At 40.1% G+C, this 27,094-nt stretch overlaps 1 protein-coding gene across 6 annotated transcripts in view; it reads right to left on the reverse strand.

The window, feature by feature from the left end:
- ppp2r5eb (protein phosphatase 2, regulatory subunit B', epsilon) overlaps positions 1-24,926 on the reverse strand; it is a 53,950-nt gene extending 29,024 nt beyond the window's left edge. The window contains exons 1-2 of one of the 6 annotated variants that reach the window (XM_037796697.1): positions 24,569-24,926; positions 10,650-10,810 (exon numbers count right to left, since the gene is read on the reverse strand). In XM_037796697.1, the coding sequence (XP_037652625.1) occupies positions 10,650-10,806 (157 nt within the window). In that variant the 5' untranslated portion in view covers positions 10,807-10,810; positions 24,569-24,926. Of the gene's footprint in view, positions 1-1,270; positions 1,426-10,649; positions 10,814-17,303; positions 17,458-24,409 lie in introns of those variants that run through there. The other 5 variants (XM_037796698.1, XM_037796696.1, XM_037796695.1 and 2 more) reach the window with 5 other exon arrangements.
- Between the last annotated feature and the right edge of the window lie 2,168 nt (positions 24,927-27,094).

The raw sequence follows: 27,094 nt of genomic DNA on the forward strand, positions 1-27,094 counted from the left end.
TGCTTATTGATTCAAGTTTCTGTATGAATCCTGGTACAGATTTGTTTTATATTAATATTAAAAACAAACTCAACGGTGGCACACTGAAGTGAAATCATGACTGAGTAGCAGAAACTGAAACAAACAGAAACTGGAATGAGGGAGTTTTCATCAGCAGAAAACAGCAGATACACTTTAATAAACAGCTGAAAAAACAGTAATGGAGTTGAGCTGATTAGTCGATTCACTGATTAGTGAATCGACAGAAACAACAACTTTTATAATAGAATAATCGCTAAAGTCGATTATCAAGCAATAATGCCAAACATCGTCTGCTTCCTGCTTCTCAAATGTGCAGTTTTATATCAATTTAAATTACATTTGTTTGGGTTTTAGATTGTTGGATGAATAAAACAAGACAACTAAAGTCAGTGGTTGTAACCCTATGTTGTAAACACTATACTTCTACTACAATAATTTCACTTTCACTTCACTTTCATAGTATATTATTTGAGAAATAAAAGAAAGTAAAACATGTACTGTAATGGAGTTGAACTGATTAGTTGATTAACTGATTAGTGAATCGACAGAAACAACAGCTTTGATAATAGAGTAAGTCGAGCTTCTCAAATGTGCAGTTTTATATCTTTTTAAATTACATTTATTTCTGTTTTAGATTGTTGGATGAACAAACAAGACATCTGAAGTCCAACCTTGGTCTGTGGGTAAAATGACATGCATTTTTCTATATTTTTAAACGTTTTATAGACTTCAATTAATCAAAAAGCATAGTTGATAATGAAAGTAATCAGTAGTTGCAGCCCTATGTTGTAAACACTATACTTGTGTTTTAGCGCATGCTTGAAAACAAAGCAGGTGGAACCTCTGCAGGCCCAAACTTCACTTTCAAACTTCAGATTTCTTATGAACTACTGAGTCTTCTTTGGAACTGGTTTCCCGTTCAGAACCGGTTTGAAACCCGATCACGGAACGAATCCGCCCTCGTAGAAACGTCAACACAAAACAAACACTTTCCTCCACATCGAGTCATAGAATGTACTCATTCCACCTGTGAACTTTCCATTCTCCTCTCAGCCAGTGAAAACACTCGTCTTCTGTTACCGTTCCCGGTCCATTTAAAGTCTACCTTTCCATCTGCCTCTCACACACATGACAGGCTGGGCCGGCTGCTAGCAGCGACAGCCCTTGACAGCAAGAGGCTAACTTTAACACTCAATGTTCCCATACACACACACACACACCATACCACACACATAATACTGCCACTCACTTAATCAGGTTTCCTCTCCCTGTTAGGCACCAACAGAAGAAAAAAGGACAGTCATGGACTTTGGAGCTGATTTGAGCCAAACATGTGGACAAGTGAAGTTTGGTGGACCCCACGCTCCTTCTTGTGGCTTGTTTGTAGCGAGTGGGGCTGGAAAAATGTAAAGAGACACCTCGTGGATCGGGTTTCTCCTGAGGGGAGGACGTGGAGGGGAGGGAAGACGAGGCAGCTTTGACGGTGGGCTTCATTGGCCAAACGGAGACCAGAGGAAGCCGCAAAGAGAGAGAGAGAGAGAGACATGGGCGGGTTGAACAGCGTTGAACAGCATCGTACATCTCTCACTTTTCTTTCTGTTTTCTGCTGCTCTCTTTTTTTGTTTAAAAGCCCGCTGCCCAGAGAGGTCAGAGACGGATCAGTCCTCCTACACGAGGTGGACGTGAGCCGGAGACGTGAGAGGAACCTAATTCAGGGTGAAAATGCCGATGACACGCTCGGCCACATGAGGATTTGGCCCACGTTAGCCCGGGTTGCTGCTGAAATCAGATCTGTGCTCTCAAGGCTGTGTTTGTCATGTTTTTCCCCCATTTATACCACATCGTCTGTGATAGGAGGGGGGTCGATGGTGAGAAGTCTGAGCAGCTAACGTCAGCGTGGAAGGAGAGGAGAGAAACCTCCAGGAGGGCTGGGAGCAGGAAAACACTGAAGTCTCAGGAGGAGGAGGAGGAGGACGGGGAACCGGATTTTTTACGGACGTTGGTGGACTACAAATTTTCCCTGGTACTTTCAGTTTACCAGCCATGTTGGAACATGTTGGATAACTTCCTTAAATCTATTTGTCTTTTGTTGGTGAAAGGCAAATAGGAGTCCATGTCCATGATTAATCACACATTTTTTATCTGTTCTAAATGTACCTTAAAGGGAGATTTAACGTTGACAGCCCTAATCACAATAGAACTGTAACAGTCAAATTGATAAGTATTTTATATTGAAGGGATTCCTAAAAGAGCTTTTCAGAATTTGATGAGCTAGACGTTATGTTTGCATGAATATTTATGAAGATATGAGGGAGTTTGGCTTGCTAAACCATCGTTTTTACAAAATCACAGCACTGATTATTCAAATCACAGTGATACCGTAGTGCTTTATCTAAACTAAATATTACAGATGTTCCAATTCCACTTTTTTCCTTCCCGATACAGACTCCGATACCTGAACTTGCAGTATCGGATGATAACGAGTTCCGATCCGATACCAGTGAGATAAATATAATATCTTCACGCTTTCGGGCTATTTTTGTAGAATTGATCTCGTCGTTGGATTGTGGTTTCCAGCGTTTGCTGCAGCAGGTCTTCCTTTTTTGCTTCTTGTGATATCTCAACATCATGATATTTAACTATCACTAAATATGTATGTTTTTGCATGCGAAGAGAGGAGAAAGGGAATGAAAGAAGAATAGGATGGACAGATTCCCAGACAGAGGAGGAGTTGAGTTGGTTTGGCTGAGAGGAACCATCTCCTTCCTCCTCCTCTTCCTCTTCCTCCTCCACCACCGAACATTAAAGGACTCCTAATCCTTCCTCCAGGTTTCCCGCCAGCCTCGTCACCTCTCTCTCTCTCTCTCTCTCTCTCTCTCTTCTGTTTGCATTCCTCGTTCTACCTCCTTCAGCGAACGTCTCCGTGGAAACACTTAATGAAGCCCAAACTATGCAGCAACTGTAACATGTATGTAAATGAGATTATATAATTCCTACTGTATATTTACGATATATCACTGCAGACTCTTTTCATACCACGGTACGTGAAAGGTGGATTCATCGCGGCCATGTTGCTATGCCAACTCCGGTGGTAACCAGGGAGCTTGCTGGCAATTTCTTCCTGCCCTCCTCTTATGAATGTTTATTACTTTGGAGGAAACTTTTCAGCGTACACATGCTCCAGTAACAGCTGCACAATTTCATAAAAAAACCCTACAGGCAGCCAGAGCAGGTAATGCTTTCAATTTCCCTTTTTTGATTTCTCAGCTTTTTATTGAACCTTTATTGATTCAGGAGACTCGCTGAGCGTCCATGTGTTTTTGTTTTTGCTTCACATTCAGAGTGTTGTATCCAAGTCCAACTTGGGAGCTGTGTAGTACAACCTGAGCCTTGTGCTGGGGGATTAAGGGCCTTGCTCAAGGGCAGTTTGCCAGTAGTTGTTGAGGGAGGTGTCATTCTTATAAACTTCATTTCAGATTTTCTCTTCTGTTATGGGATACAAACCAGTAAGGCGCCATCAGGATCTAATCTAAATACTCATTCACACACCGATGACACGACCTTTGGGGGCAATTTGGGGTTCAGTATCTTGCTCAAGGACACTTCAACTTTCTGACTGGTGGACGACATGCCCTGCTCTCCGAGCCACAGCTGTCCAGACTAAAATGCAACCACAGAGTGAAACAGAGTTTGAAAACTAAAACAGCGTCTTCAAACGTCTTCGTTTTAGGGGCTCGAAAATGCCGGAGTAGTGTGGACGCTGGGCATGAACTAGGGCAGCACACTGCACACACAATCGCAATCACAATTTTGACTTCACACAAACAAATGAACATGATCAACTGCGATATTGACGTTTAAAAAGCGTGTTCCGCTGATAGAAAACTCTGCTGCATATCAAATCAAGCGCTTTCTAAACTAACAGCCAGCCACCACCCGAGTAGAAACACTACATAATACTTGTTTTGCTCGCCTGCTCTCTCTCTAGTATTACAGAGCAAATAGGCAAAATGAAAATGCATTGAATTCAGGTTAAGAAGAACCTTAATTTAAGTCTTACATGATGTATGTACATGTACATTAGCAGGAATGTAGCACAACATAGAAGTGAAAGCAGTGCTCAGTTTATTTAATTGTGAATTAAAAATAATTTGTCCCTAAAATCAACCAATAATTGCGACAAATCGTGATCTCAATATTTATTCAAAGTAATCGTGATTATCATTTTGGCCATAATCGTGCAGCCCGAGCATAAACATAGTAAAAGTTATATTGAATGGATGTAGCCTTAGACATGACGTCAGAGTCCCTTGGATTGACCGCAAGGTCACAGTCTTTCCAATAAGCTTTCACACAAAACCTCTAGATAGAGCTGACTGGCAGCATGAAGAAAAAGCCTCATAGTTAAACTACAATCACACCTCTGCAGCTCAGTCTGACCTGTTATGCAGCGTCAGGGTCCCAGAGTTTGTCTCTAAACACCTTGAAGCCGGGCAGAACTCTGGGATTTTGTCATGTGAAAATGTGTATTTTAGTAAAGTTCAAGGCACATCCGGAGCCTGGACTTGTCAGCATTTTCTTGGTTCTGTAGATCAGTATTTTAAAAAAATTCACAAAGGTAAGCAACTATCTGTTGAACCAGGGGCGTCGCTTCTGGTGTGAAGAGAAATCGACCGGGTCTATTGTGAAAATTCCTCCTGCGTGCGTCATGCTTTTACCCAGGGATCCCCTTGAGGAAACTGCGCCCTCCTGGTCTTCCTCTAAACGTCTAAGAATGAGCTGCACTGCCAACGACGGGATTTATGTAATCCACCGTGCTTTACCAAGACCCTGCTTGTCATTCTCTGGCTGAGGTCTGACCTGCGACGGTGACTAACCCACGAGGAAGAGGAGGAGGAAGAGGAGGGGTAAAAGATGTGATTTGTGCATCTTGATGATGTGCTTTTGCAGTCTGCTAAACCGACAGTACATCTGTCCAGATATACGCCCACTGCTGCTGTTGCTGCTGCTGCTGTGTACATGTGTACCTCAAGGCGGGAGGGCAAACGCAGAGAGATTATGGAAATAGAGATAGAGAGAGAGAGAGAGAGAGAGAGAGAGAGAGAGAGAGAGAGAGAGAGAGAGAGAGAGAGAGAGAGAGAGAGAGAGAGAGAGAGAGAGAGAAACACAGCAAAGCCGCTTCCTCCATTAGAAAGAAAAAATATGAAAATATGCACCAAAAAGAGAAAGGTTAAATGAAGGACAAGCGGGAGAACAGGTTGAGTTGCGGCCACAAAAAAGAGGAACCACATCCCTACTGCCACACTGAGTGAGAACATCCTCTATGGGTTTTAATAAATGAATAGAAAGCAAGAAAACAGGAAATCCTTTTGTGAAAACAGCAGAAGTTATGTCTGTATCCCCCCCCTCTCATCTCTTTCTTATAAAACAATCATTTAGCAATAGATGCAGACTTCAAAAGGAATAGGAGACAAGTCTGGAGAGTATTTACAGAAAAAAACAAAGAATCTTTTATCTAAAATGACGACAAAAATGCAGCATGGAGGTAAAAAATAAACATAGGGCTTTCAAATTTAACGCGTTTAACGCAACTTGCGATTTTTAGGTTGTCAGTTTTAAAGCTAGAGTGAAGATACTGGTATCATATGAAACTATAAAATCAAATGAATCCATCGGTACCAACCATGTCATACTAGCTTGTTGCGAAGGAGATTAAATAACGCTCCAAACTTACGCTAAATTTTGGCGAAGAAAAACTGCCATGTCCATTTTCAAAGGGGTCCCTTGACCTCTGACCTCCAGATCAGTGAATGTAAATGGGTTCTATGGGTACTCACGAGTCTCCCCTTTACAGACATGCCCACTTCATGATAATCACATGCAGGTTGGGGCAAGTCATAGTCAAGTCAGCACACTGACACACTGACAGCTGTTGTTGCCTGTTGGGCTGCAGTTTGCCATGTTATGATGTGAGCATATTGTTTTATGCTAAATGCAGTACCTGTGAGGGTTTCTGGATCAATATCTGTCATTGTTTTGTGTTGTTAATTGATTTCCAACACTAAATATATACTTACATATATATAAAGCAGCATATTTGTCCACTCCCATGTTGATAAGAGTATTAAATACTTAACAAATCTCCCTTTAAGGGACATTTTGAACAGATTAAAAATGTCCGATTAACAGTCCTTATAAAAGTAGAAAAAAATTGTAGGAACTTGAAATCTCAAAAAACAGAAATGTAAATATATCCCTGACCTGTTTCTCTGGACGCTGGAGTAAAACATCCCCAAATGGGTCGAGCCTCGGGGCGACCTCAGACTCTGCCAGCCAGTTAATAAAATAAAGCGCTGCCCGATACACATCTCCCTGGCAGTTATATAATGCTGAGAGAGATTAGAGGTAGAGGAGCGCTGTGAGTAAAAGTCAGCGATTGTGTGGCGGTACCTGAAGGCCACACGTGTGTTATGGTCATCTGAGGTTGGCTGATTTTATTTAACAATCTAATTTCACTGGTTGGCGGCCCAACACGGAGGATTTGGGCATTCGTCACAGAGAGTCTACTGTTTATCTGTGGTTTTAAGTTCACAACAGACAAGTGGAAGAGGCAAACTTAATCCTTGTTCTTCCACTTGGTTCAAGCAGACATATATGGGAGTGGAGGAGGGAGGTTAGAGTGGTTGTCTTGTGACCAGACGGAAGGTATAAACAAGACACTTCAGCTCCTTTACAAACTACAGGCTGAGCAGAACAAGTCAAACTCTTTATACACCAGCTCTCGTTGTGCCTGGAAGTGGTCGAAATTGTTTTGCTACCTTCGCTTTTTGGAATCGTTGCTCCATGCCTACATCTCAAAATCTGCATGCTGAAGCTGTTTCTGCTCCCATATGACCATCGGAGAGCTCGTAACTCCTCATAATCCAACACTAATCTTTAACTTTTCATTGTGACTCCTCTACTGCAGCCACTGATGTTGTTCTCAGGTTTTGTCACAGCTTAAAGGAATAGTTCTGTCTTTCAGAGGTTGTAGCGGGTCTCAGTCTTAAAGCCAGGGTGAAGATACTGGTATCATATGAAACAAGAAACCCTAACCAACATAAACTTTGAAAATGGCCATGACAGTTTTTCCTCGCCAAAATTTAGCACGAGTTTGGAGCGTTATTTCCCCTCCTTCACGACAAGCTAGTATGACATGGTTGGTACCGATGGATTCATTAGGTTTTATAGTTTCATATGATACCAGTATCTTCACTCTACATCCTAAAAATCGCAAGTCGCATTAATGCGTTAAAGAAATTAGTGCTTGTAGATGTTTTGGCTTCACTTTTGGGGAGTTGTCACGCCGCTGCGTGCGCAAAATACAGCGGCATCTTGTGAAAAACTTTCAGCTAATCATGATCATGCAGATTATTATGAGTTCAAAATAAAGGACAATCCTTCATATCTGCTGTGCACAGACGCTCCACCAGCAGCCACGCTGCCTGTCCATACAGAGGCTTTACACCACCCTCAAACAGAACCACACATCACTGATGCCATGACTTAACAACATGACAGCACTGTGTTTTACTCCGTAACGTACAGTAAGTCTCTCTCTGCAGGAGCAGGATACAGTAGAGAAGCAGCAGACAGGGAACAACACCTAGAAATGAAGTCTGTTATCGGCGACGCGTCCGACTGGGTTTCTAATTCAGGACGGCTCGACTCTGTTGTGAGTAACCCACCTCCTGAGGCGAACTGTGCGGCGGTTAAGAGCTCCGGTAAGAGTTGCTCGGCGGTCAGGAGCAGCAGACTGGGATTGTACTGGGGAGGTGAGAAATGTGTGGAGCTGTGTGAATGTGAAGTGAACGTGTGAAACTGAAGCAGGGAGCTGCTGAAAAAAAGACCGACCATGTGTCACCGAGCCATGGATAAATACAGAACGACTATAACAGACAAACTAAAATAAACTAGGACAACAACTGACAGCATATCCTGTACAGTAGTAAGCAGTGATGCTGCTAGGTACACGGCCTGCGTCTCTGACACATTCAAATCCAAAAGGACGCAGTAAACTCACTATCGACGCTTCCAGGGGACGCGCCGTACTTTCCCTGATAATGCTTCATTATGAACTAATCAGGTAGATTTCCTGCTGTGATTTTCAGAAAAGGAAATGAGACCTTATGCTCTCTAGGAACCGTCATCTGCCTCTTTCAAACGATTCAAACAGGCCTGATGTTGTTTGGGTATTATTGTGTGTACTTCTACAACAGTAAGTGTGTGTATGAGGGTGGAGGTCAGGTGTGCTGCTGTTTACAGAAGGACGACAAGTATAGGTGGAGCATGAACGCAGACTCACATACACACACAAACACACATACACTTTAACATATAAACACAGGGAGAGCCCCCTTCCTGTCCGGATTATAAGCCCCGCCCTGAGCAGGAACCAGGAAGTGGTTGTCCATTAAAACTCCTGACAGGTGACGGATCCGTCTGGTTTCTGTGTGGCAGCATTCCTGCTGTCAACACCGAACCACAACCACCGCTGCGTGAAACGTGAAGGGGGTGTCTCATTGTGTATTTCTACGCCCAAGTGCATACCACACATCGCCCAATTATGCACACAGCAAAACACTCCACTGCTTAGTAGTACGCTGGCATTCCTTAGAGACAACATCATGTCTGAAGGTCGCTGCCATCTTCAGTGTCTAATAATTCATAAAGTTTCATGATGGCATCTGTGTGCAGAGAAGAGCTCAAGAGACAGAAACACTGTGGTGGTGAGGAGTTTACATGTTAAAGGACAAGTTGTGATAAAGGTGAAGCTAATTCACTGCAAAGTCTTGACACCACAAGGCACACATCGGATGAACATATCTATTGGCCCACCTGGACGCCAAGACTGGTGGGTCCATGTGTACAAAGTCATATCGAGAATGATTCAAGATCCCTGTGCACATCTCTTGCCACACCAGGCATACATAGTACTGCGTCGGATTGCACGTAGCATGGGATTTCTTTGGATTTGGACCAGCGGTTTTAAAATCCTTTGTCAGGCGGTCTTTGTTTTATTCAATAGCCGTGATTCAATAGTTCCATATAAGTTTGGCCCAACACAACCGCATGGCTCTGATGTCTAATCAAACTTCTGCGGAGCCCGGCGTGTAGTCACATTTTTCAGGAGGTGTGCAGCGCGTCTCTGCGTCTCTCTGCGAGCTCCTCAAACCATCTCTGCAGCTCTGCAGGAGCTTTTCCGCAGAAGTATAAATTAGGCAAAAGACACCAAATAAGTCCGGCTGAGTTTCAGGGATATTTGTGTAAACTGATGCAGAAATACGCAGAATATTTGACATGCAACAAAGTCCACGGCCGCACTCAAACCGGGGACGCCACGACCACATTGTTAGCATTCATTCTTATTTTCAAGTCATTCGAGGAGCTTAAATAATTAGGATTTTGGGACTGTATTCTTTATGCGTTTGTCCAAGGACAGAACTCACCTCAGCTAACACCTGCTTTAAGTTGCTCTATTGTAAAGGCTTGTCTACAGAGGAGGCTTTTTCAGCTGTGTTTTCCGTCATGCAGTTTGTCTCACATCAGCCCGTGTGCATGAAAAGGCGTATAAATGCCACGATAATGCACAAGGTGTTTAGCATGCAATAAGTGCGCCTGATGCATTGTACACGCAATTGTGTATAAATGCTACGGTAAGAGTTAATGTCGTAGAAGAAAAATCGACAAAGATCACTTATTACCCAACAAATACAGGACTTTTAACCATGAGAACCCGTGTGTGAGACCGTTGTGTCACGTTGTTTCTGTACGTGTTTTACTTAGTTTACGTACTTATTTTAAGCCCAACCTTGACATTTTCCTTTACCCTAACTAAGTTGTTTTCTTACCTAAAACTACGGATGTTTGCATCATGTACAGGTGGCACGTGAACAGGCTAAAATGCGTACTCATGACACGCAGAATGTCCGCGTGATGTCATGGTATTTATACGCCTTCCTGTGAGACCGAGTTGCTCACATGCTTCAAATCTTCCTCCTTCTGTTTAACACATGTTAACTACAGTGATTGTACATTGAGATGCTTTCTGCCATCCATAATTTGCATTCCTCTACTCAGCTTTCTTACAACTTCGCTGGAAGGAACAGGTCATTCAACAGGTGGGGCTGTCACCTATTATTTGAAATGCTCTCTGATCTGTTGCATGTCTTGTTGACCTGTCGGTAAACTGGGTAATTGCTGCTTTATTCACTGAAGACAAAAAGGAGAAAACAACCTTTTTTTTTTTTTAAATGCATGTGCTTTGCAGTAACTCTGAGGCAGCGGAGGCGGTATGATTGAACGGAGTGATCAATATAAATAGCACAAAGTAGTTTAAGATGAGGCTGACTTGAATTATAAAAAAGTGACGGCGTATCTGACTTTAATAAGTCACACTTTAAAACACTGATTAAACTGATCTGTATCGAAGTAAGTTGCGCCTAATGAAGCGAGACTTTCATCAACAAGCTTCATCTGTGAATCAATCTTCTTATCTGTGTATCATAATCAACTGAATACGAGCACTTTTAAATGGATATGAGCAGTTACAACATTCACACACACCCCCTCGCCTCCTCCCCTCTTACCCTTGAGCAGTGGCAAGGGCGTGAGCTCTATGGGTTTGCCCTGAGAGCGGAACTGGGACGAGCTCTGCGACCGCTTCTGCTTGGCCTTCCTGACAGACTTCCGTGAAAATCCGTCCACTTTGTCCACAGATGGAGACGTGGTGGCTGCCGAGGACATAGCCCTGCTGGGAGAAACACACAGGAGAGGTGAGGGGGGAGAGCGGTTAACACAATCACATTAGACATGCGTTTAGAGAGCGCTCAGTGAACTGAGGGCAGAGTGATTAACCACAGAGTTTTACACAACTCACACTGGACTTCAGCTCCAACAGTACTCATGTTAAAACAGATTTTTATCCATTAAACTTGATTCATATTAAAAGACTCTCGATTATCAAAGTGCCTTCAAGGTTCATCACTTGAGATTCAGACATTTTTCTGAATATTTGGAGCCCCAAAGTGTTTGATATTAAGACATAAATAGAAACTTGATGAAACAATAAATTGTGAAATCATTTGATGAATTATTAAAACTCAATTCATTGTTATGTCATCATTATTTTCTAATGACACTTTTCAGCCAATCGTGCAGCCAACGAGCTTGAGTTTCAATAATTTATATGAAAGTATTTTACAATCTAACTGTATTTATTAATATGATTATTCTATATCATCTTATAGGGATGTCACCAGAACCGATACTTTGGTACCAAGTCGATGCCAACATTTCTACCGTACCACAGGTACCGTTGGGGCTTGAGACTAACGGCGTCCCGTCGCCCCAAGGACGATAGGAAATGTGTTTGGGACGCAGTAAACTCATTATTGACGCACCATATTCTTCCACTGATAATGTGATATTGTGAACAACAAATCCGTGTTGAAATGGGCAGGACGAGAGCTAGTTAACGTTAGCTGCTAGCAACTCTTGTCCTGCTGATTCAGTAAAAAAATGTATTTATTGGGCGAAGGTTAATTGTAACGTTATCATTAGGGGTGGGGAAAAAATGAAATTCAACTCTGTATCGTGATTTTTTATTTGATTTTAAAATACATTTTTTTAATGCCAGAATCAATATATTTGCTTCATTTGAGTTGAAAAAGTGAACAAAAATAAATAGCAATATCGAATTGCAATACTTAAAAATCACAATACATATGGAATCGGCCACTACCAAGTTTCTGGTATCATGACATCCCTACTGTCTTATGTCTTATTTTTTTTTAACTCTTTGGGGCTCCATGGGAATGCAAATTCAAAATCAGTCGTTTCTTGTAGCTTGAATCACCAAACAGCCATTATCATGCAGCTCCACAGCCATACGTTTGTTTTTTTCAAACATCCCCACTGACTTCTTTTTTCACTCTGTGTCAGTCCACCTTCCTCCAGCATTTTAGTAGTCTCACAACAAACCTGTGCAGCCACAGCAGACAGCCTCGTTTCCCAGCATGGGAGACTATTTAGGCCTCAGCTGAGGCCTGGTTACAGCACACAGTTTAAAACACACCACTTTCCCACCTGCTAACAGACCATCACACACACACACACACACCAACAACAACACCAGTCAGACCCACAATAATGGAGCTGAGGCGTCGGTGCAGTGGGAGGAAGCGGAGGAAATGTCCACTGATGTGTGTTTGCTGCTGATTACGTCTAAAAAAAAACTTTAACAGACAAGAGAACACAAACTGCAGCTGAAGTCACACTACTTTTCTGATCCGCATCCTGAAGCTTCATTTAACAGTCAATCTAATTATTTTATTACTCTCTGTGTCATTAACTTCCACACAAGTTAGTATAACAATAACTGACATACTTGTCAACCCTCTCGATTTTACAGAGAAACTCCTGTTTTTCATCGCCCTCTCTCGGTTTCCTCTCGGGGTCACAGTTCTCCCGTATTTCTCCCGATTTATGACACATTTTCACACCTCTTTTTCTTTTTTTTCCCGTTATCACAATCTGTTTCTGCCGTATAGCGTGTATAAGCCATGCTGTTTCCACCCGGAGAACAATACAGCTACACCTAATGTTGTTTATTAGCGTTGTGTATTGGCAAGAATCTGGCATGAGGGCTGGGTGATGACCCAAAGAACTAGATTGCGGGTACAAGCAGCCAAAATGTTTTTTCTCAGGAGGGTGGCTGGCGTCTCCCTTAGAGATAGGGTGAGAAGCTCAGTCATCCGTGAGGGACTCGGATTTAACTCTAATTTCAGGACAATTGTCATAGCATAAAGAACACACCACCATATGCATACAATCTGAAAATCTTTTTTGATGCAATCAGAACAGTGGGATCTGTATTTGCATTTATCACAGTCTAATATTTGCATGTAAACTATTCATTAAAAATCAATACAGCGTTTTTTTGAGAATCGATAAAGTATCACAAAACAAAATATCGCAATATTTTTCAATATTTTCTTACACCCCTATTGTTTACCAGCAGGAGAGAACTAATTAATTAATTTCATTCTTTAAAAGTCCCCAGAATGCAGGAAACAAAATCTAACAAATGTAAATGTTTTCTGGGGGAGGAGCCCAGACCCCCGCTAGGGTTTAGAAATCCTCCCTAGTTCTGAGGTGTCAAGGTTGGTAAGTAGAAGACACTGATGTCCTGATCCAGTCCATGCAGGCCTGAGAAGGAATGAATTAGAAGTCTAGCAGAGAGCGTTATGTAATAAGACGTGAATGAGGCGCTGCAGGCCGTAGTCTGTGCCGGCTGCATCTCTAATGCTCTGTCAAAGTCACACACAGGCAGTCGTACAGTACGTCCACCGGGCCTCGTATATAACAGAGTGGACGGACAAGGAGACGAGAGGCTCCGTCCGGGACACACTGGGCCTTCAGGACAAACACACATACGTCATCCCGCTGCTGCTGCTGCTCAGGATATGGACGGCAGTTAGCAGACAGAGGAAGCCTTTTACAAGCTATCTGAAGGCTGCACAGCTGACCGTCCATCATCATGTACAGTACTGCAGTTTTAAAAGTGATTAATGACTGCAGAGTAGCATCGCGTCCATCTGTGGTTACAGACCGCCAGGGATGCGATACGACTGTAAGCGGAGGAGGAGGATAATAATCAAGACTGATTGTTTACATTTCAAATTCTTCCTGTTTTCAGGCTAGTTTGTGCAGATTTACATCAGCATCAGCTTTTTTCTCAAACATCAGAATACCTGAATTTATTAAAACACGCTGCTGATTAATTGCTTCGACACAAACATATGATTATAAATTAAATATCTTTGCATAGTTGAATAAGACAACCTCTTAGAACACGTCCCCTTTGGGCTCCAGGAATCTCTTATCTGTTTTATCATATAAACTATATAAACCGCTATTCTGTCTTTCAGAGGTTGTAACATACTGGTATCATATGAAACTAGAAAACCTAAGGAACACATTGGTACCAACTATATCATGTTAGCTTGTTGGGGAGAACTATAAATAACGCTCCTTATTTATGCTAAAGTTTGGCGAGGAAAAACCGGCATGGCCATTTTCAAAGGGATCCCCTTGACCTCTGACCTCAAGATATGTGAATGAAAACTCTGAGATGAGCAGAGTGGAAACTGTATCTTATTAGATAAAACAGATATTGACAAACTACATCATTTGCTGTTGAAAAAAGGTAATAAATCGCAATATATTGCATACAATGGTATCGTGGGGCCTCGGGTGATTCTCACCCCTAATAAACATGTCTCAAAAATATAATCCCAGTCGTAATTACATACATTATCTTTCACTAGAGCTCAGTAGATAATACTACCACACCCCACAGACACAGACTCACATATGACAAAACAAATTACATGTAGATGATGACAAGAGAGTCATCTGTCAACACGGCTCACTGTATTCTCCTTCATAACCACCACACAGCTGCTAATGATCCGTCTGAATGAACGCCTTCTGCTGGGCATCACCAGGGTGGGAAAACACCTCCAGCTGAACACTGATCGGTCTCATCGATGGCTGTTAACTCGCCAATAATCTGTAAATAATCCTGCTGTGTGGTAAAAAAAACAAAGCTGTGGCTGAATACATAAACCAAAAATTCAAATTTACTTCCCTAGTTGACCGTTTTTGCCTTTCAAACTTTGGCACACACACGACTATTCAAATGTCATACAAAGTGGGTCCCAACAGAATCTCAAGCTTCAGTGAGAACACAACAAAAACCTGCAAACTGACACCTCAACACCTGTTCTCCATGTGGGCTACTGAGCCTCGCAAAGACCAGACAAAGCAGGTCAGAGCGTCTGAAAATCACCTTCACTCTGAGATTATCTCCAGCTAATGGCTTATAGTGGAACAGCTCGGACATAAACACCCTTTGTTTTTATTCTTGTGAATAGTTAAATTCACAATGTCAGGAGTCGGGAAGTTTCTCTCAGTCAAGAGGGGTGTTTTCTGGCGCCGTTCTTTCTAATCCAAACTAGGGCTGCACAATTATTTGAGTATTAATCGTGATCAAGATTTTGGCTTCCCACAATTAAAAGATATTGTATTTTATTATTTCAGTGTGGAGTTTGCATGTTCTCCCCGTGTTAGCGTGGGTTTTCTCCAGGTTCTCCGGTTTCCTCCCACAGTCCAAAGACATGCAGGTTAGGTTCATTGTTGACCCTAAATGTCCTGTAGGTGTGAATGTGAGTGTGAATGGTTGTCTGTCTCTATGTGTCAGCCCTGCGATGGACTGGCGACCTGTCCAGGGTGTACCCCGCCTTCGCCCAATGTCGGCTGGGATCAGCTCCAGCCCCCCCGCGACCCCTAACGGGATAAGCGGTTGCAGATGGATGGATGGATGGATTTTATTATCAGATATTATCAGATGTTTTGGCTTCACTTTTGAGGTGACGCAACAAAAGTTTTTCCCAGGCCGTCGCGTGCAAAAACTTCTGTTGCGGCTGCAGTCCGGAGTAGAAAAGTGTAGACTGAATTTAATTGAAGAATCTTATTTTAGTCTTATTTTGATGAAAAGATTTGTACATTAGCAGGAATGTAGCACAACATGGAAGTGAAAGCAATGCTCTGTTTATATAAAAGTGCAATGTCCCTAAAATATATGAATAATCGTGATCTCAATACTGATCAAAATAATCTTGATTATCATTTTGGCCATTATTGTGCAGCCCTAATCCAACTGGAGGGTGTAAGAATAGACAGCGTGACACAGAAACAATTAGTTTGTTAATTAATTAGTTGATGGACAGAAAATTTTACTATTTAAATATTTGCTTTAGTCATTTTTTGAGAAAAAACACCATCAATCAATGTGAGGATTTGCTGCTTTTCTCTATTTTATATCAGTGTAAACTGAATATCTTTGGGTTTTGGACATAATAAGATATTTAAAGCTGTTACCTTGGACATAACTTTCTCCATTTTGTGACATTTTGTAGACAAAACAATTCATCAATTTAACAGGAAAATGATCAGCAGCTAGTTGCAGCTCTAGTGTCGTATGCTTTTGAGCTATAGAAATATAATTACTTTAGATTAAGCAAGCCAAAATTTAGCGTAAGTTTGGAGCGTTATTTATCCTCCTTCGCGACGAGCTAACATGAACCATGGGGACCATGGGAACCAATGAATCCATTGGTACCAACCATGATGGTTGGTACCAATGGATTCATTAGGTTTTATAGTTTCATATGATACCTGTTTTAGACATTTTTTTGAGAAAAAATCACCAACAATTCTGTGGTTGAAGCTTCTCCGATGTGACGATTTGATGCTTTTCTCTGTTTTATATCATTGTAAACTGAATATCTTTGGGTTTTGGACATAAGACATTTAAAGATGTCACCTTGGACATCATTTTCTCTATTTTGTGCCATTTTATAGACACGGTAATTTAACTAATTAACAGGTAAATGATCAGCAGCTATTTGCTCATTAAGTAGGTAGTTGTATACAGGCTAAAGGGGCTTTTGAATCAGTTCTTTTTCATGTGAAAGAAGGTTATTTTAAAGCTTGTTTCATACATTTTCACGATTGAATTTATACTCATTCAAGATATGAATGAAGGGCTGAATGACTTTAAGAGTGAAGACGGTTCAGTTATTTTTTTCTAAGGAAGATGTCAAAAAACAACAACAAAACATCCGTATCTTTATAAGCCCATCATTTTGCATTCGGTGCATCCCTATCAATTAGTCGACTCATCGGTTGTTTTGGTCTTAGTCAGCAGTTAGTTGCAGTTCTAGTGTCGTATGCTGTGCACACATACATCCACACTTTAAAGCCCTTTGAGTTTGTGATTTTGGGGCGGTATAAATATAATGACTTTTGACTAAGCAAGCAGTTTTTGAACGACTACCCTCACACACACACACACACACACAGACACACACACACACACACTGCATCCTAATACAACTTTAAATCTCTGCGAGGATGACTTAACACAGCCAGTCAGCTTCACTCAGCTCTGATCAAACACACTCCGTCTGCTGCATTTCAGGATGCATCGGTGAAGCCGTACATCTCCATCAGTGAGACGACTACTCTCAGTTTCTGCCTGCTTCATCACCAATGGCAACAATGAATATCTGAAGAGCTGTCAGTGCTTTTATCCTTTACGCCACCTGGTGAATGCCACCAGTGGAAAACAATCATTCTCAGAAAATAATCCTTCAAATGTACAAACTCAAGCTTACCTGTGCAAAGGGGCACTAGAATCGCCATGTACAACCATCAGTCCCTCCCTGTCTGTCTCTGTCTCTCTGTCTCTCTGTCTCTCTCTGACTAGCCGGCTAATGGCGAAAAACACTCCAGTGCCACCACAACACACGAGGGAGAGCGAGACTACGGCGGCTGGCCAGGCGTATGGCAACCGAAGCACCAAAGCCATTCCCCTCCCATGCCTCTTACATAAGAGCCCAGATGACATCCAAACAGGCTCGGGAGGGTGGGATTAAAGAACAAGGAGGAAGGAGAGAGGAGGAGGAGGAGGGGGCACGGCGAACAACGGGGAGAGCAACAGAAAGGGAGGAAGAGGAGGGAGGGAGAGAGCTGCTGTTCGACAGGAAGTCAACAAATAGGCATCGGCGAGGCAGAGCTGAAGTGAGGGAATAAACATATACAGGAACACACACGGGAGATAAAACGGAGGCTGGCAGGAGGGAAGCTCAAGGATCTCATCGCCTGTGGTCCAAAGTTAAAATTCAAACCCTCCACCCCCCCCCCTCCCAAGAGCTGCAAAAACCAAACAAACTTTAGGTATGAATCAGTTTCTTTACTTCTAAACTCATGTGGGACACAAATTGAATAATGATGAACAAGCAGGTAGAGGCATTCACTCCTGATTTCACTCAACTTGAACAGTGAAATCAGTTCAGAATATACTAACTTTAACTCCATGAAGACAATATTTAAGCTACAGCACGACATTTATGATAATATACATCATCTGCTGAGAGACACTTTGAGGACTTGTGGCGCTTTTAAATGTCTAGTTTTGTCTAACCAAGAGTCCATAACTAGGGCTGTGTGCTCATAATTGTTTTGGAAATAAGTCATTCAGCATGAAAAAAGTATTAAAAAACCGACTAATTGACAAGATCAAAACAGCCAATCAGTGGACTAATCTACCAAGGGGGCAGTCCGACCCAAAACCCAAAGACATCACGTTTATTTGCAGAGGGGATGTTTACAAAACATAATTTATAATGAACACAAGAAACTAAAAGAAATGTTCTTAAAAAATAATATATGACGTTAAAGGCTTGCAACTTTGTGAGCATGTGCATAATAAGAAGGTTTGATTTGACCACTGATATTATTAGAGCAGCAATAAAATATAATTGTTATTATGAATTACTCTCTAGCAGTGATTCTCAAATTGGGTTCCAGGGACCCCACTTATCTCCAGATGGGGACCATTTGCTCCAATAAAACAAGCATATTGTGTCCTTTACTCTCACCCACGTTAGCTTAGGGCCAATAGAAACTCTGATATGATTGTGACACATCACATCATGAATCAGTCACTTCACTCAGGGCAAAATGCGTCTTCAGGTGCTGGCAAATGAAGCCATGAAGCCGCACAAGCTAACGCGACATCTGATCACAAAGCACCCTGAATATCAGGGGAAAACAGAGTGCTGTTAACATGATTCAAATGGAAATGTGTTTCTGATGTATTTCGGTTGAAAAGTTGTAGAATACAAATAGTTCCAATGGCATCTAAGAGTACAAATGGTAGTAAACATTATGCTTAATCGGTGTTACAATAATGAGGGAGTCTTTGGAAAATGTTCTCCCCTTTAAAGGGTCACTGGCCCCAAGACGTTTGAGAACCCCTGCTCTACAGAGACTATTTTCTCTTGATTAAAGAAGCTAGAAAATGTGCCAGAGCCATTGGTGACGTCTTCAAATGTCATGTTTTGTCCGTGTAACAGTTTGAAACCCAACGATATTCAGTTTGTTACCACTGAGGACTAAGAAAAACAGAAAATATTCAAATTTGAGCAGAGTTTCAGCTCTGCAAACTGTGCACACACACTTAACAAATTAATATTCAATAACTGTATAAATGACCGTAGAGCCATGTATAAAGTTGAAAGCCGTTAGCGACTCCAGCAGCCAGAACCGAGAGTTTTATGCCTATCGTAGCAACAAATTATCTATGCACCACAAAGATGGCAGGTTATTTTACATATCAATTTCCTAGAGTTACAGATAAATGAATAAGTGGTCCCAGCACTAATTATATCCGTATGAATCCCAGATGTACCACTTCAAATCCTTCTACTACTCACATCTTCCTCGGAAAGTCTCCTGTTGCCATTATTGACTGAATGCTGCGATCTGACAGCGCGTCTAAATTGGTATGATTCATTCATGGGATAATTACACTGTTCACACAGCCAAGAACAAATGAACTCAGCAACTTTCAAACACACACACATATATAAAGGCACGCAGAGCTGATAAGAAGGAGGCAGTTACTACACCGGCGTCCTCATAAACACAGGAGACTTTGGATGTTAAGCTATCTCAGCAGCGGCGGGACCTGCCCTCAACATGGCGTGACATTCAAAAACCTTGAAGATGAGCCGGCGTGACGGCACCAAAACTAGGAGTATGCCTACACAAACACACACACACACACACACTGGCATTGCAAATACCATCACATGTGATGCACAACACCACACCTGGCCTCTGGCATGCACCCATCATTCACACAATGATTGACAGGACAGAGGCTCAGGTGAAAATACTATATGCATTATACTACTGCACTACATCTCAGAGGCAAATATTGCACTTTTACTTCACTATATTTGATCACTCAGTTACTTTGCAGATTTAGATACATAATCCAAAATATAATCAACACATAAAATATGATGCATTATAAGTTTAGGGGGGAAATACACAAGCTAGCATTAGGGTTGGGCAATATGGCCCAAATCTTCTATCACGATATAGATCATTTCATATTTTTAACAATATATATAACAATATAGCATGTTTTTCAGGTAATTCAAATATATATTAAATTAACAACAACAATAATAATAAAAATAATCTTGCTAGTGCTGTTGGGTGCAAAAAAATAAAAGATTTCGAGAATAGAGTTGAAATATTTTGAGAAACAGGTTTCCAGAATAAGTCATAAATATGAGAAAAAAAGTCAGAATATTTTAAGATTATACGGTGTAATATTTGATGAGGTATATTATGTCATGTTTTTCTCAAAATATTAAATTTTTTGTGTATATTTTTAACGTAATTGTTGAATTATTAATCTCACATTTATGACCTTTTCCTCATAACATTTTTTGGCTGGAAGATATCATATCTCTAATAATATATATCACGATATAGTATGTTTTCGGGTAATTCAATTATATATTGAATTAACAACAACAACAATACTAATAATAATATTAATAATAATAATAATAATAATAACAATAAGCTTTCTAGTGCTGTTAGGTGCAAAAAAAAAATAATTTTCAAGAACAGAGTTGAAATATTTTGGGGAAAAAAGGTTATATTGTAATATTTCCAGAATAAAGTCATAAATCTACGAGAAAAAAGTCAAAATATTTTAAGATTATACGGTGTAATATTTGATGAGAATATGATTTTATGACTGACAGGTATATTATATCATGTTGCTCAGCCCCAGCTAGTAGTATATAAAGTAGTTCAAATTAGCTCCGCATTTATCAGCTGCAGCATTAAAGTAAACATTAATGCACAATCCGATGATGCATTATTCTGTAATGGGACATTCTGCATAATGGGTAATGTTAGTACTTTGAGTATATTTTGATGCCAATACGTAATACAATTTTGTATGCAGTACATATTTTTACATGTAAAAAGGTATTTCTACACTGCAGTTTTGCAGCCTTTGGTGACGCTTTTAAATGTCTTGTTTTGTCCAACCAACAGCCCAGAACTCAAAGATATAAAGTTTATTTGCAGAGGGAAGCTGCAAAACATAATTTATAATGACTAAACACAAGAAACTAAAATAAATAATCTTAATATATGAAGTTAAAGACAGTATCGCAAATTTGTGGCCATGTGCATAATAAGGAGGACAGGTTTGATTTGACACTTATATTATTCGGGCAGCACTAAATTATTTTTATTATCAATTATTCTACCGAGACTATTTTCTTGATTAAAGAAGCTAAAACTTTGCCAGAGCCCTTGGTGACGTCTTCAAATGTCATGTTTTGTCCACCTGACAGTTTGAAACCCAACGGTGTTCCGTTTGTTACCACTGAGGACTAAGAAAAACAGAACATATTCTAATTTGAGCAGGATTTTTTTTGTCAATCTATGAATCATCTAATTATTACTACTACTATTTTTACTTAATTAAAAGGTATGAGTACTTCTTCCACCACTGGTCATCACCCCTCATCTTTATCATTCTGTATCCCTCACTCATCACCATGTTTCTACCCCCCATCATCCACTTCACTACAGTAACCCTCTCTCATCATCACCATGTTTCTACCTCTCATCATCCATGTCACTACAGTGTCATTAGTGGCGATGATCTCTGTCTGACTGGTTGTGCACACTCCACACAACAATGTTGGCATGTACAAGAAAACATGACAGACTGGTGGCATATTTAGAGTTTGTCAGATCTTAGTGCAAAGCCAGTCAAAGTTCATATCGGATTATCGCCACACACATTGGACAGTTGGCTTCACTTGACAGGACAGCTAAACTTGTCTCAGGCCAGATTCACTGGGTTTTTTTTTTTTTTCAACCCACGAGGATTATAAACATCAGCATTTTACTTTTAAGCAAACCTGCCCAATGCTTTTCCTGACAGCAGCTCTGCCCTGGAAAGATCAGCCACTAAGCCACCACAACATAATAAAGATTATATCCATCTACAGTGTAATTTGATGTTACTTATTTACTGTTATCACATAGAGCAGCAAAGTAGGCCATCAAGCTGCACATAAGGTCAAAAATCAAGCCGTTTAGGAGAGCTGGCGTTAGCTTGGCCATGTTGGCCAACTATATTCATTTTTAACAGTTTCTTCATCTCTTGTTATTTTTATATATGGTATATTTTTTTATACTCTGTATTACTTACTTGGGTCTTTTTACTAATATGTTTGCATTATGGAACTGTGATGCTGGAAACTTGAATTTCCCTCGGGATCAATAAAGTTACTATCTATCTATCTATCCATCTAAAACCAAGGCTTATAGGTGTGGATGTTACATGGAGAATAAAACAACATCAAACAAACAATAAGACTAGAAATAATAATAAATAAACAGTTTATAAAATAGTAGTAATAGCTGATGATATGTACTTTTACTTAAGTAACATTTTGAATTTCTCCAGTATTTTTCTAGAAAGGCTGCAAAATTTGAACATAAACTTTTTATTTAAGAACATTTCTTGTTTAATCATAATATACATTTTTAGCAATAATAAAAAAAAAGTATGAATTTGCAGCCACAACTGAGCCACCACATAAAAACAATAATATACTATATTATAATGTAGGGTGAATTAGCCTGATGTGGGACATTTTTTTGCATTTCAAATTTCTTGGAACAGCAGCAGCAGCAGCACAATATTGCTGCTGCTGCTGCTGCTGCCAGGCCCAACATGGCCAAGCTAACGCCAGCTAATGTCTGTTTCTAATATGCCTAAATGCTTCAAAATTATTACTATAATAGGCCAGGGGCGTGCATGTAGGGGCGCGAAGGGTGGCTCAGTTGTGGCTGCAAATTCCTACTGTTTTTTTATTAATGCTAAAAATGTATATTATGATTAACAAAAATGTTCTTAAATAAAACGTTTATGTTAAAATGTTGCAGCTTTGCTAGAAAAAGACTGGAGAAATTCAAAATGTTTCTTAAGTAAAAGTACATATTATCAGCAAAATGTTTAGATATTTTTGTTCATAAATAAAAAGAAAGAAAATATGATCCAATTTTGCAGCCTTGCTAGAAAAAGACTGGAGAGAAAAAACAACAATATACTATTTTATAAGGTAGGGTGAATTAGCCTAATGTGGGACATCTTTTGCATTTCAGATTTCTTGGAATGGCAGCAGCTATTATATATATGTATTTCAACAATGTGATATGCATTTGTTGAACGTGAAATACATTTGTCTGTGCAATATATCCTCGATGCAATATACACCTCAAGTGCAACTACCTTTGTTTATATTTATTTATTACACCTACCCTACCTATTTTACAAGTGCAATTGCCTCTGTTTACATTACATCTATTTTTATATTTTATACTTCTAGTGTAACACTTCTGTTTATATTTATTTATTACATCTACTTTACCTGTTTGATTTGATTTTTTTAGAAAAAATGTAGGAATGTGCAGCCTACTTTTGATTTGAATTATTAGTAGTATTATTATTGATGCATTTAGTTTGCAATTAGTCATAAAGGTATCATTAAAAAAAAACTTTAAGTATCAAAAGTAGGCTGCACATTCCTACAGTTTCTCTAAAAAAAAGAAGATACTTTTGTTCATACTGTAAAAGAATTTGCAGCTTTGCTAGAAAAAGACTAGAAAAAACAATAATATACTATATTAAATGTACTGTACAGCGGTGGAATGTAACTAAATACATTTACTCAATTACTACACTTACAGTGGTGGAAGAAGTACTCACTTTACTTAAGTAAAAGTACATATTATCAGCAAAATGTTTTTTAAAAAATTGATATTTTTGTTTATAAATAAAAAGAAAAAAAGAAAACGAAACGTTTCTATGCTCCAATTTTGCAGCCTTGCTAGAAAAAGACTGGAGAAAAACAACAATATACTATTTTATAATGTAGGGTGAATTAGCCTAATGTGGGACATTTTTTGCATTTCAGATTTCTTGGAATGGCAGCAGCTATTATATAAATGTATTTCAACAATGTGATATGCATTTGTCTGTGCAATATATCCTCGATGCAATATACATCTCAAGTGCAACTACCTTTGTTTATATTTATTTTTACATCTACCCTACCTATGTTACAAGTGCAATTACTTCTTATAGCAGCAGCAGAATAATCACAACTTGACAGCAGCTTGATTGAACCTCACCAACGTTAGCATAGCTAGCAACCAAAGCTAGCTAGCTGTGGTGCTATCGCGGGTTAGCTCCAGTTGTAGCTCTTTAGCTTAGCTTTAGCATTAGCTTAGCTTTCTTGCAAACACACAAGATATGAAAACATTGATATTGATTAGAATCAAACCCTAAGAACACATTATTGTTCTAATAAAACAAGGTTACCTGGGCGGACTGGGGCGATCACCCATCATCCCAGAGATCAGAGGTAAATACAGGCAGGAGGCAGCGGAGCTAACTGATGCTAACTGATGCTAACTGACACCGACACCGACCTGGTCCCGAACCACCGACCTGTTAGCTCTCCAAGCAGCACTACTTTACCTTGATCCTCTGTGGGTCGCAACGGAGACGGCGGTTGGAGGAGTGTGTGTTTTGTGGGTATCTATCTGAGGCTAACCGTGAGGCTACCTCCAGAACAACCAGCAGCAGAATGTGGCCTGAAAACAGCCAAAACCCACGATGGAATAATCCTCTAAACTCCCATTAAATAACAAAACAGCTAATATAAAACGATTAGATTAACGCAATTACATTCCTGGTTACTAATCCAACTGCTTGTCTTGTCCCTAAACCCCCTGGATATTTAGATATTTAGGCGTTTTATTCCTTAAAGCTCGTTTATGTGATTCTCGGGGCTGTTTCTTTTTGCAGCCTATTGTCAACACTGCTGGGTGGCTGAGACGGCACAGTAGCGTGCTGGATGAGGGGGCGGGGTTAAAGCGAGACGTACGACGGCGATTGGCTAGCCGGACAAATGTTGAGCGCTGTGATTGGACGAGAGGAGGTGTCAATCATAGAGTCTGAATCTGTCAGGTTAGGTAGAGGAGAAGGGACAAGGCAGAAAGTAGTGATGGGAATTATGGCTCTTTTTAGGGAGTTGGATCATTTGGCTCAGGTCACCAAAGAAGAGTCGGTTCTTTCAGCTCCCAAACGGCTCTTCATTTTCACCACTTCTGCCTTTTATAATTCAATAATAATAATAATACATTTTATTTATATAGTGCTTTTCCAAAAACTCAAAGACACTTTACATAGATAAGAAGATCATAAAACAAGGACATCATAAAAAAGACCTTCCAACAGAATAATCCTCTCAAACTCCCATTAAATAACAAAACACAGCTAATATAAAACGATTAGATTAATGCAATTACATTCCTGTTTACTGATCCAACTGCTTGTCTTTTCCCTAAACCCCCCGGATGTCTGGATATTTAGCTGTTTTATTCCTTAAAGCTTGTTTATGTGATTCTATGGGGTGTTTCTTTTTGCAGCCTATTGTCAACACTGCTGGGTGGCTGAGACAGCACAGCAGCATGCTGGACACGGGGGCGGGGTTAAAGTGAGACGTACGATGACGATTGGCTGCCTCTGAGCAGTGTCGAGCGCTGTGATTGGACGAGAGGAGGTGTCAATCATAGAGTCTGAATCTGTCAGGTTAGGTGGAGGAGAAGGGACAAGGAAAGAGATATCGGGGCAGAAAGTAGTGATGGGAATTCCGGCTCTTTATAGGGAGTTGGATCATTTGGCTCAGCTCACCAAAGAAGAGCCGGCTCTTTCGGCTCCCAAACGGCTCTTCATTTTACCACTTCTGCCTTTTAGACTAAGCTACTGGAGTTACCCTGCACTATACTAATTTTTAACATTCTCTTCTTCACTTTTTAATAGTCGTGTATCACAGCTGTTACCCTGCACTATATTCAGTTTAAACAGTTTTCTTCATCTCCTTGTATTTTTATATCTGGTATATTTTTTTGTACTTTGTACTTTGCACTTCTAACTTTTTTACTGCCTTTTTACTAATATGTTTTGCACTATGGAACTGTGATGCTGGAAACTTGAATTTCCCTCAGGATCAATAAAGTTACTATCTATCTATCTATCTATCTATCTTTTACAGTTCAGCCAAATTTAGTGCTGTTTTGACCTATGATTAGTATGTGTGGACATATATCACTTAAATTAGTCAATATAATTGTACTAAACCTTATAATTTCCAGAATACCATAATTTTACCTGCTGCTTCGTTTCAGACTGTCACTCATCTTGTCTGCTATATATGCTATACTATAATGCACTATACAGTGGTGGACTGTAACTAAATACATTCACTCAAGTACTGTACTTACAGTGGTAGAAAGTGCTCACTTTACTTAAGTAAAAGTACATATTATCAGCAAATTGTTTTTAAAAAATTAGATATTTTTGTTCATAAATAAAAAGTAAAAAAATTGTACATACTTTTTTATTTATTATTGTTAAAAATGTATATTATGATTAACAAAAATGTTCTTAAATAAAAAGGTTTATGTTCAAATTTTGCAGCTTTGCTGGAAAAAATACTGGAGAAATTTAAAATGTTACTTAAGTAAAAGTACATATTATCAGCAAAATGTTTAGATATTTTTGTTCATAAATAAAAAGAAAAAAAATATTATCTAAATTTAGCAGCCTGCTAGAAAAAGACTGGAGAAAAAAAACAATCATATGCTCACATAACAGAGACAGCACAGCAATATGCTGGACGGGGGGGCGGGGTTAAAGCGAGACGTACGACGGCGATTGGCTGCCTCGGAGCAAATGTCAAGCGCTGTGATTGGACGAGAGGAGGTGTCAATCATAGAGTCTGAATCCGTGGGTTAGGTGGAGGAGAAGGGACAAGGAAAGAGATATCGGGGCAGAAAGTAGTGATGGGAATTCCGGCTCTTTCTAGTGATTCAGATCATTTGGCTCAGCTCACCAAAAAGAGCCGGCTCTTTCGGCTCCCAAACTCGGCTCTTCATTTTACCACTTCTGCCTTTTAAAGTTCAGCCAAATTTAGCGCTGTTTTGACCTATGATTAGTATG

This window comes from Sebastes umbrosus, chromosome 16, assembly GCF_015220745.1.
Source record: "Sebastes umbrosus isolate fSebUmb1 chromosome 16, fSebUmb1.pri, whole genome shotgun sequence".
NCBI lineage: Eukaryota > Metazoa > Chordata > Actinopteri > Perciformes > Sebastidae > Sebastes > Sebastes umbrosus.